The following is a 12535-nucleotide window of genomic DNA, read 5'->3' on the forward strand; positions in this document are numbered from 1 at the left end:
CAAATGTACAGTTTTCTTGTAAACCCCCAAGAAACCGAATTTGCCGCCAGAACTTGCAACGTTTTCAGTTTCGTTAGTGAACAGTGTGTGCTGTTCATCAGAGGTGTGCGATTAATTCAGTTCAGAATCAGGGTCAGGATTTGCCGTCAACCACATGAAAGCATGGCTCCATCCTGTCTTGTGTCAACAAGCAGATCTCAATCCAACAGAGCACCTTTGGGATGTGGTGGAACGGGGATTCGCATCATGGATGCGCAGCCGACAAATCTGCAGCAACTGCGTGATGCTATCAAGTCAATATGGACCAAAATCTCTAAGAATGTTTCCGGTACCTTGAATCTGTGCCACGAAGGATTAAGGCGGTTCCAAAGGGGGTCTAACCTGGTACTAGTAAGGTGTACCTAATGAAGTGGCCAAAAAAAAAGCTACATTTGGTGACAAATTACAGACAAATCATGTCCATGTTATTTGTCATACTTGCTAGGCCAAAGTGCAAAGCATTTGTGGAAGAGATTGCATAAATAGGTTTCAGAATTTAAACTTTAGTAAACTTTGATAATTCATTGGTTAATGCACTATATGTTTTATAAATGTTGCTTAAGCAACTTTACAGGTACTCAAAGAGACAGATACAGTTAGTGAATATCAAAGTCTCATCAGTGAAGGGTGTTAAACGTGCTCTGAAGGGGTTTTAGTGCCGTGTGAGTCATTCATTGACTGCTTTGATTCAGTAGTCATGATTCAGTTGTGCCAGACGAGCCACGATCAGTTTTTAAACTGAGGAACTATGATGCATGAAAAACATGCGTGTTACACACCGCTGACCCAGAATCAATCTTCCTGCATTTCTTCTTTCTCTCCTTTCTTTTTATGTTTCTTCCCGAATTTTTGCAACTGTTTCGTAAGTTTGATTGTGTAAAGATTTGGTGCACATTTGTCAGGGTGTACGCTGTGTGTAATTTGACTCAAATCAAATCAAAGCTGTGAGGGACAGAAAACTGAGCTTTCTGATCATTCGGTGCACAAAAATACAATGAAACTTGAAATGAAAATATGTCTTGCCATTAACTAACTGTCTGTCTATCTATCTATCTATCCGTTTGTCTGTCTGTCTCTCTGTCAAACTATCTGTCTGTGTGTCTATCTATCTGTATCTGTCAAACTGTCTGTCTGTCTATTTATCTGTCTGTCAGTCAATCTATCTCTGTCTGTCTGTCTATTTATCTGTCTTAAATTATGTCTGTCTGTCTGTCAATCTATCTCTGTCTGTCGGTCTGTCTGTCTCTCTGTCTGTCAAACTATATCTCTGTCTGTCTGTCTGTCTAGAAGTCTGTCTGTCTGTCTGTCTATCTATATGTCTGTCAAACTATATCTGTCCGTCAAACTATATCTGTCTGTGTGTCTATCTATCTATCTATCTATATCTGTCAAATTATCTGTCTGTCTATTTATCTGTCTGTCTGTCTGTCAATCTATCTATCTGTCTGTCTGTGTTTCTGTCTGTCTATCTATTTGTCTGTCAAACTATGTCTTTCAAACTGTCTGTCTGTCTGTCTGTCTGTCTATCTATCTATCTGCCAAACTGTCTATTTTTCTGTCTGTCAAACTATCTGTCTGTTTATGTATCTGTCTGTCTGTCTGTCAATCTATCTATCTCTGTCTGTCTGTATAGAAGTCTGTGTCTAGAAGTCTTTCTGTCTGTCTATCTATATGTCTGTCAAACTATATCTGTCTGTGTGTCTATCTATCTATATCTGTCAATTATTATAATTATCTGTCTGTCTATTTATCTGTCTGTCTGTCTGTCAATCTATCTATCTGTCTATCTGTGTTTCTGTCTATCTATTTGTCTGTCAAACTGTGTCTTTCAAACTGTCTGTGTATCTGTCTGTGTGTCTGTCTGTCTATCTATCTGTCTGTCTGTCTATCTATCTATCTGCCAAACTGTCTATTTTTCTGTCTGTCAAACTATATGTCTGTCTGTCTATATTTGAATTCAATTAAAATTGTTGGTGCTATTTGAGCTGTAGCTCTGATGAACAGTGGCCTCTTAATATGTCTGTCAGAAACAGAAATGTAAAGTGGTAGTCAATGAGATTACACGTGTTTAAACCACAATGCTAAGCAAGTGCTGCAGACTAGCGTTTGACAGGGCCAGACAGGCTAATTAGAGCGATTACTGCACAGCTGGATTGGCTGGCTGCTCGGCGGAGGGCGCATCAAAAGGATCAGCGGCTAGAGAGGGCCTCATCTCGACAGCTTCTGCACATTGTCTGAGTTTCTGGTCATTTGGAGCGAGCAGTTCCTCTATTGAATGATGAGGAGAACTGAAAGTGCATGAGGGAGCGTTGTGTAAGTTCCTCTGCATTTGTCAGCTGGAACTGGGATCTTTGTGGTGCTGTAGAAGAAACGGATGGCGAAATAGTGGGAGTAAAACTGTGGGAGAAAGAAAACAAACAGCCACAAAACTCAAAACATCAGCTGATGTAGAGGAAACCCAGTTTTGTTGCATTAATTGGGTTTTCACCTTCAGATATAGCTTTTCTAGGCAGAAAGATAGTCATATAAGGCTGAGAATTGCTTGAACCATTGTTATGATCCATCACATTAAATCAGTGTCTGGAAGGTCCGGCCCAGTTCTGTGATTACTCTACACACATCAGCTGTTAACAAGGACAGACAACACGTCACACTTTTTGGAGCGGTTAGCATGCTTGCTTCAACATGTTGACCTGTGGTCCAAATTTAAAGCCACTTTGCGTCATTTCCCAATTCCATTTCCTCCGCTTTTCACTTCAGATCTTGCACTCTCTACCATGGATAGAAGCAAAAAAAATTGTTCATCATTTTTTGAAGAAAACATCAGTCATGTTTGCCTATGAAAAATATGCTGACACAATGCTGTAGGATGCCACGGGTGATTACTAAACTTGCTAAAAAGAAGCGTGCTTAATTTTACTGAACGTGCTCTCAATACATTATATCTTGGTGTAAATAATTACAGCAAAATGTAAAATGCACAGTGTAAAGAATTGATGTGTTATAATGTGTCAACTGTGGTTACAGTTATTCATGAGAATACAATACAAGGCATAATTAATACATTAAACGTTTGTAGTTAAGATGCAATTAAGTAACCAAGTGTCCTGTTTTTTTTTTTGTGTGGTTGCTTGTGTCATAAAGGGTTAGCTAAGAGGTTTAATCACTGAGTGAAACAAGTTATACAATTTTCATATCATTCATGTGCACAGAATAAACATCTGTTTAATACTTAATGAAGTTTAATACTTTAGTAGCGTCCATGTTTCCAATCCAACTCTCTGCCTGTGGTCGAACTCATTATGCTTCCTAATGAACCACTAGCAGGATCTCAAAATAATTGAATTATCCAGCACCCAGTATACCAAACACTGTCCCTCCACAGAGCCCCTCTTCCCTCCCCGAGTAACTCTCTCTCTCTCTCTCTGTGTCTGTGTCTGTGGGTCTGTCTGACTGCAGTAATCCATCTGAGCAGCAGCATGGCTCCTCTAAGCCCCCGCTGGGCTCGTCGGCCGTGACCTCTCGTATCCTGCTCCGCCAGCAGCTGATGCGCGAGCAGCTCCAAGAGCAGGAGCGGCGAGAGCAGCAGAGACGGCAGAGCTCAGCGTACGCACAGCCCTTGGTCACCCAGAGCCCCGCCATCAACGTCAGCGTCCCCGCCGGCCTGCCCAGCGCCACCCAGGTGCCCGTGGAAGTGCTGAAGGTAACGCAGGCCAGAAACTTTCTAAGCGTATTAGCGCGAACGGCTCAAATTGCCACTGAACTCATGAGGTTTAAAAGTTTTTCGAGTCTGCATTGAGTGCGATGCAATGGAAAGTTAAGTTTGCAGCACTGTAAAAAAAAAAATGAAAATCCGAAATTTGTGGCGGAAAAAAAATAAGCAGCGCGATTTTCAGGATGTTGAGGATGTTTGTCAGATTGAGCTTAAACGTGCTGTAGAGTTAACCGAAGTAACGACTTCTTATTTATGGGCCACTTCTGTAGTAACCTTGTAACTGCATGTCAACTGATTCTCATTATTTGCAACTACACGTCTACTAACTCTCAGAGTAGACTGTTCGGGTAGGTTTAGCTTTAGTAATATTATATAGTTGACATATACTTGCAGAGTTTCTGATAAAAACATGTATGTTGTGTTAGCAGATACTAAGTCTCCTTGTTACAGTGTACATTTAAGTACTGAATAATATTGAAGAGTTACGGTTACGTGCATGTAGTTGTTGTTATAATAGTAAGTACATGTAATATGTAAGACAGGACACCTTATCAGAGCATCCGTTTTGTTTTATCAGAGCATTTTTATGGTCTTTCAACATTAAAATTCATACAATCATTTTATACAGTAAAAATGTCTTTATATTGAGTTGTCCTGACAGGTTACATGCAGCGTGCATTAAGAAGTGACTCGTTCAAGAAGAATTGAGTCAATTTGAGCCAGTTCTTTTTAATGAATCAAAAACTTACAGCATGGTCAGTGCTTCCCAATTTCCAAAAAAACATATACATATATATACACACTCTTATGAGGCCTTTTTTAAAATAAAAATTTTACAGAATTACAGAAAATTATTTATTTTCTATTTTTATTCCTTTATTATTCCTTTATTAAACTTCAAAGCCCAACATTATAACTAAAATATTATATTTTTTAATTCACAAAAAAATACCATGTATCTTAATTTTATGCAGCAACCCAAAATTAGGCTAATTAAAACGGATGCGTATAAAATCAACTTATCAGTTAAAATAAATATTATACAGAATATTATCCAGCCTCACAAAATAAAAAGTGCATGGCTACTGCTCAGAACAAATTTTTACTATACTACTGTTAAACATGAATAAAATGATACTGAAAGCATGACTTCTCAGCTGAATTAAAATAACGAATCTGTTGAATCTGTACCTAGTAACCGAGTCAAGTCTCTCTTAAAGGTTCTCTTAAAACCGTTGCTTCGCTAAGATAGTACTTGACCAGAAATGGAAAAAGCGCACGTAGAAAGCCGCTAATGCCCGCTATAGCGCCCCTCGTGGAGACAACGAGGATGCAACCCGTACTTGCGCTGCGCCGTGAATTCAGACACGCGTCGTTTTGTAACGCCGTGAGAAATCGAAGAGATTGTGTGAAGATCGTTTTCCACGCAGACGTTCTCCACAACTTTCCATGCTTTGGCTATGCCGGCATCAGCATGTAACGCATTTGTTCCTCTGCGCTGACTGCTCAATTCAGCTCGAACTCGAGTCTTTTTCAGCTCAAGCGTGTCTGATTCTGATACTGTCCGTGAGGGAGGGAGGGAGGGAGCGGGGTGGGCAGGGGACAGTGAAGTGTGTTAAAACGCATATGGGGATTATCTTTCCCAAGAGAATTCCTCTTTAATGCATGCTGTGCTCCAGCCTCTTGGAATTAGCCATCTTTAATCCTATTTGCTCAGCTACATTCAAAATCTTTTCATAGCTTTGATTCCTCGTCAGTCTGCGGAACTATAGACTGTTACTGATTTCTGTGCTATTGTGCACAGACTGCGATAATTACAACTAAATCCGCCGCATCCCAAAGGACTCGGGGCTGCTAATGACATTCGGTAAGAGCCGTTATGTTAAATTTGGTTAACTATCGGGGGGAAAAGTAAGTACCTCGCTATCAGCTGTGTGGGAAACAGTCATGTGCATTGATTGCCGATTTATTCTGGTGCTAGAATATTCAGCTATATTGATTGATTGTTCAAATATGCAGCGATAATAGTGATATTGCACGACTGAGTCTCTTTTTGTTTGGTCTTTTTACCCACGTTAAGGTCCCAGCTAGCTAACACGCTCTGGTTAATGTTTAAGTTCAGACATCAAGTTCATGGACAGTTTTATGCTTTCTTACAATCCTGTTCAAGTCATTGTTGTGATAATTTTTTCAGTATTGTACATTCTTCCACTTCAGTTCAGTTTTTAACTTTTTTTTTTTTTTTTTGGCGTATTTAATCTTAATATAATCAGTTCAATTCTCAACATTTTGCCACTTTTTTTTAACTTTAAAAAAAAAAAAAAAAATTCTTAGGTGTATTTCATAAATGAACCTAATTTTAAACTTAATTCAAATTCATTTAAAATGAGACACTATTTTATCAGTAGAAATTAAAAGTCAGAGATGTCCTTAAATGAAAAGACGGTTTTATACTCATTCATTTGTTCTGAATTTCCATTTCTATTTTGCTCGTATTGTGTTGAAACACCTCGGGGATATTTATGAAGCAATTAATGCTCCTATATTTTCTTTCTCACGCAACAGTTCTTGTTCAACATGTGAAACGTACTATATTTATGCGTGAGGCTGATTAAATTAAGCATCACCCAGCATGCTACTATAGCTTTCCGATGCAAATACAATACCATTAACAAAAAACGAAAGAGGCGTGCATGGCACTTTTCGTATTTTATGCTGTAGGCCTAATGCAATTCGGGTTTTTTTGCAAACACCAATTTCTAAATTTCAGCGTGCATTAACTGAGAACATAAATGTTTAATTAATGTTTTAAATATATGGCTTATGGAGAGAAAATATGCTGTTGAAACCCCACTTAATCAGTCGTGTTCGAAAAAACACATCAGCGTCTGATTTTGTGTGGATTATATCAAAGGAAAGAAAGGGCATGGCATGTACTCCGTAACCTTAACGTAGTATTTATGTTCAGTCAGTCGTTACTTATGCTAAGCTGATGATGTGCTGGTCATTCAACCCATCGAACGGCTGTCAACGATTAAAACACACTGCTTTCAGTCCCAACACATGCTTTCTTCTTACCACAAACAATGTCTTACCACTGCCTTTTTTAGCAACAATATATACAATACAGACCAGAAAGAATGCGTATTTGAGTTATTGACCGTGCATATTGAAGTATGTGCAGGCAGAATAGCGTAGTTTGTAACTTTGTAGCCAAAAGTCTCTGAAAAATGGTTCCCTTTTGATTTCTGTTCATTCATAAATGAGTAGAGGAGACAGTTTAAGAGATTAAAGGGGTTGAATTCCTTTGCCAGTTTAGTTAGGACTTTTGGCCCTAATCCTGAAAACTGTAGTTTATATTTTACCCCTATTACATTTTATTTTAGTTCAGTCACAGAAATATATATTGGAATCAGTTCAAGGTTCAGGCCAATAAATTTCACCGACATTCAGTAAACGTTGGACATAAAATACCTTTTTATACTTAAATATAGATATATTTAAATATAATGGCTCAGATGAGAACAAGATATAGTCAACAGGAACTTAGAAATATAGTAAAAGTATTTAGAAACGTGTAGAAGAAAAAGAGTAGAAACTTGGAAATATAGTAAAAGTATTAAAAAAAAAAAAAGTAGAAACCTGGAAGGATAGTAAAAGTATTTTAAAAAGTGTAGAAAAATGAAAAGTTAGAAATATAGTAAAAATAAGTAAACTTGGAAGTATAGTAAAAATATTTAGAAAAGTGTAGAAACAAATGAGAAGAAACTTAGAAGTATAGTAAAATTTAGAAAAGTATAGAAGGATTGAGTAGAGACTTAAAATATAGAAATGTATAGTAAAAAAAATATTTAAAAAATAGAGAATGTGCAATTGCTTGTCAATAAAAATTAAATTTGAAACCACTTTAAACTACATTTGATACAAGACCTTTAATACGTTTCTGCCTTTTCAGTGGTTTCCCACTGTAATCTATTAATGACAGATTTGAAGTTTTACAAGGTCCTGTTATACAAGGACAGATGAAAGCTTTTTCTCTCTTTTTCTGAGAATAAAACAGCAAACGATCAAAAGAAAGCAGAAAAAAGAAAGCTTTGAGACCGGCGGTCTCTGACTAGCTTAGTCGCCCCCTTCCCAAAGCGATGCGAAATTAGCTTAGGTGTACCAGGCAGAGCCGCTGGACTTGAAAAGTGAAAACATTAAGCTCAGATGAGTTTGTCTAAAGACCGATTGGCCCCTAATTAGCCAAGTGACCTTTGATCTTTTCAGAAATAAGTACAGGATCAGGTTTGGGAGCGAGACAAAGGCAAGAACAGTCTTAGCACACACCGAACGCTAATTCAGCGAAGAATGCCTGTAATTAGGAGCACTCGTTTCATTCCAGCACATATTTAACGCTGGGAAGAGGGAAAACAAGCTGGAAAAGTGGGATGTAGGATCATAGCCGAAGGGATCGGTTTCAACCATTGCCTAGTCACAGTATTTCAAAGGAAAAAAAAAAACTAAAAATGTTTAGCGACACAGCTTATGGATTTGACTTTTGGCGCCACCTAATACTTTTCCAGTCAAAAGGAGGTTTTTAACATATAGTTTGTACTAGTCTGTGAAACCGTTGCCATTGTTTCATAATCCAAATCTGCTTCTAATAATATCTTCAACATCAGCAATGCTTTGTAGTTACTCTTGAGGAAAAGTGTAACGTTGGGGCAGAGAGGAAGGTTTTAAGTAAAGAGTGACTATTTTTATCTCTTCAAACCTTTAGCATGTTTTAAGAAAACTTTACCCACTGGTCAGTGTGGATACTTTTATGGTACTTTAGTAGTAATTATTGCAGTTTTTAGAGCCCGATAGCTTCAGTGTCCATTTATTTGTAGTGAATGGGAAAGAGCAGCTTGGACATTCTGCTAAAAAATGTCCTTAGTGTTCTCCGTCTAAAAACAAAAAAAACTTTTCAATGACATTATAGTTAGTAAGTGATGACAGAATCTTAATTTAAGCCTTGCCTCAAACTTTGCCATTTAAGCCTTTTTTTAGAAGCATTTGTGAGCTCAAAAAATGTAAGTATTAGTATCTTAAAGCAGCAAAAGCGCACAAAAAGTACTGCCTCACTGTATCAAAAACTACAAACACAGAAATTAAAATTTCAAACGTGTTTTTTTCCGCATAGATATCATCATAGATCATTTTTACATTTAGTGAGATTTTTAAAAATGTTTTTGAAACTAATATTTGATGCTCAATAAGGCTTGTAATCTGCATTTATTTAATTAATTTATTGGTACATTCTCGCAATAATTTATTATTATTTGCAAAGTAATATCAACATTTAATATCACTTATTTAAAATTAAAACTTTATACTTTTTATATTATTATATTACATTAGTCATTTTAAAGTGAAAGTGTAGTAATCTTAATAATCTTTGTTCTTACTTTTGAACTGTTTGTCAAATAAATACAGCATCGGAGAGACTTCTTTGAAAAACATTTAAATTACTGAATTGTTCCAAACTTTACACTTTTGGTATATAAAGTGCGATTTTGTTTCATCATCTATCGGCACCAGTATCTCCTAGACTAGAGCACACGAGCCAATCAATGACCGTCTTGTCCATGTGTGGAAAAACATTTTTTTTACGCATGAGACATGATAGTTCAGCACTGCACCGGTGCATCTTCTAAACCCCAGACAGTGGGTCTCATTCTTGCCGTCTCAGCATCGAGGAGCGTGTTCTTGTGACAGTATCTAGCCGGCGGCAAAGACCAGCACACAAGACGAGCTAAGACGAGGCGAAGAAGGCCAAGCTTTGTTATTTGCCTTTTGCCCTCTCAATTGCTTGAGTGTGTCCTCTAACAAAAAACTTGTTTGAGAAACTTTCAGCCACAGGAAACGGTTTGTTATTTGAATTCAGATTCGGGACTTCAGTATGCACATATGCGACCTAATCGAATATAGGAACCAGGAAGTGCATAATTTACTGAATTTACATTTTTTGGGGTGAATTAACCAACCCTGTGAAAAATATGGACCCGTTTTATATACCTTGCTGCAAAAGAAAAATGTCCACAGAGTGACTCTAAAACGCTGGTTCAATACGTAAACCCTGGCACTTTTTTATTACTTTGATATAGGTATTTATTGCATTGGTTTAGAATTGAAATATACAGAGAAGGTAATGATCTATCATGTTGGAAATATGCCCTAAACCTGCTCGATAGTGTTAACAAATGCAACACATTTACTGATGCAACCGCGTCATTTTACACAGATTTGAACCGTTTTAATGTTCAAACTGGAGCTCTTCACTTCTCCAGCACACCTCTTTACTCCTTGAGCTGCCAAACAAACCTACCGTCTATAAAACACACAGATATGAAGCTGGACGTGTGTGATGATATTAATATTGCTTCTAGTGTTTATTTCTTCTGGAAACTGCAGTGATATGTACTTGTTGGTACGTATTTCGTTTCTCTGTAAAAAGTGCACGCAGGTACTTTAATGCCAGACCAGGTAGAAATTTACCCTTTAACCCAAACACAAGCTTAGAGTAAAATTTAGCAGAATATCTGAGCTGGTGTTTTCTGTACATTGGAAGTAATTGTCACGTTATGTGGGATTTGTAGTCTCAATGACTGCCTCAACTTGAAAAAGGCTTCAATCAACTTTGGATTAACTCAACTTTGCTCATTTTCAGTGTTTTCTCAGATGCTAAGCCTTAGATATTTATTCTCAGATGCTTAGATTAATAACCTATACAAACAAACAAATAAACCATACACAAACATGATTATATACATGACTACACATAGCATCATTTGAGATCATTTAGGGATTTAACTCATAAAATATTACTGGGATATTCACAGGTTAGATTTTAACACAGTAGTTGCTAAAAAATGAGTCTTTATCCTACCGGTAGCGTCTCAAAGTTGATGGGTACATTGGGGCTTTTCCCGGTTGTCCTTAAAGAAACTCAAGTTGCTTCACCAAACTTAGTAACCAAGTGAAGGATTTGCACTTCCCTTCTTTGGTTTAGCAACCAGTAATAGCACCAACTTGGGTAGGATGGAGAAAGAAACTGGAGAAGCACATCCACAAACACTCTCTGCACGTTGATAACTACACACACCTGCTTCCATGTGACATCACGTGCAGTTCCACCGGCCAATCAGCTCCCTTGCTCTTTGTTTGCGCTCACAACCAATAGTTTCACTTTTTTTTCCCCTCCAGATCTTAAACCTCATTTTATCCAACAGATTTGTGTCTTCAATTGCACAGTGACGAAATATATATTACTTGCATTTGGTTGAACAGTAATCTGAGACTGTAAAACCCTAAAAGTAACAGAAAAATGAATCTACAAACAATAAAATACGGTATATCCAGATTTGTGGTTCCAGGCTTGACGTCAATCACAAGGCAAGCGTGAGCGAGCTATTGTCATCAAACCTGATAAGACGCCTCTCGGTGCATATTTGCAAAGTTAGATATGTGCAGCCAAGTCAGTGCTACTTTTATATAATAAGTAAATGATAACAGACTTTTCTTTCGTTATAGGAGTGATTTTACATTCGATGGCCAAGATTTGAACATTTCTACAAGCCTTTTATTTTATTAGTAAGCTTTATTAGCACTATAGCCAGCATTCAGTAAGCTGTGGTTAATGGAGGGCATTGGCTCAACCGTAAACGGCCATTTGAACGAATCATTCATAAAGCCTCATGATTGTTTATGGACGCCACTCAGAAGTATGCATATATAGCAAAGCACATGTGCTTAATTCTTGCCTTATAAGGTGGAATTGCTGTAGCTTTAAGCTTGAAATTTTAACTTCCTCAACCTCTGACTCCAGTCCATGCCTTCAGGCCATGCTGAGAATAAATCCCTTTTATTTTCAGAAAAGATGGAAGCTCTGTCTTAAAAAGTCTCTTATGTACACCAATTTTTAGATATATATATATATATATGTATACACATTGTACTTCCTTTAACTCTACCTCATACCTACACTTAAGCTTATCAGCTACATTGCTAACTGTCAAAATCCAACAAATGAGGAGTTTATAGCAGCAAAAAGTCATAGTTATGTTGCTATGTGGTTGCTATGTGGTTTCCAAATCTAAAAAGTCAATCTCTAAAGTCCCGTTCACATCAAGAACGATAACTATAAAGATAATATAGATCATGATATTAGCGTCCACACCAGTGAACTGTATAGTCTTGTTTATTCTAAGCATATGCTACTGTCACTTTAAATTTCCCAGCTTGTTATAGCAGGGTTGATTCTGATTGGCTGTATCTTTATAATTGTCTTTATAGTTATTGTGCTTGATGTGAACAGGACTTGAGTTGATAAAATGTTCTGCTTTCTGAAAGCATTAGAATTATAAAAATAGGAAAAACAGTTCATTTATTTCAAATTCTTGTTATTAACAAAACATAAATAAGCTACTGTTTTGTTAATAGTTAGTAAAGCAATTAAGTTTAGGTATTGACTAGGGATGTAGATTATGGTCACGCAGATTAATAAACAGCCGGTATGTTATTAGTATACATGCTAAAAAGCAGCTCGATGTTAAACTGAAGTGTTTAAAGGGAAAGTTCACTCACCCTCATGTCGATCCAAACTGTATCACTTTCTCTCGTCTGTGAAACATGAAAGAAGATATTCTGAAAAGTGTGTGTGTGTGTGTGAAAGAACAAAGTCTGTAGAAAAGATACAAGAAATTTTCCACCAGGACTTTTTATGCAAAGTTTATAGATATCTCCTTTCACCCATAA

General features: G+C 37.2%; 1 protein-coding gene across 3 annotated transcripts in view; it reads left to right on the plus strand.

The window, feature by feature from the left end:
- Positions 1-12535, plus strand: part of mitfb (melanocyte inducing transcription factor b) — a 35672-nt gene that overhangs the window by 11671 nt on the left and 11466 nt on the right. For all 3 annotated transcript variants that reach the window (XM_043224912.1, XM_043224913.1, XM_043224911.1), the window contains exon 2: positions 3499-3742. In XM_043224912.1, the coding sequence (XP_043080847.1) occupies positions 3499-3742 (244 nt within the window). The remainder of the gene's footprint in view (positions 1-3498; positions 3743-12535) is intronic.

This window comes from Puntigrus tetrazona, chromosome 23 (genome assembly GCF_018831695.1).
Source record: "Puntigrus tetrazona isolate hp1 chromosome 23, ASM1883169v1, whole genome shotgun sequence".
Taxonomy (NCBI): domain Eukaryota; kingdom Metazoa; phylum Chordata; class Actinopteri; order Cypriniformes; family Cyprinidae; genus Puntigrus; species Puntigrus tetrazona.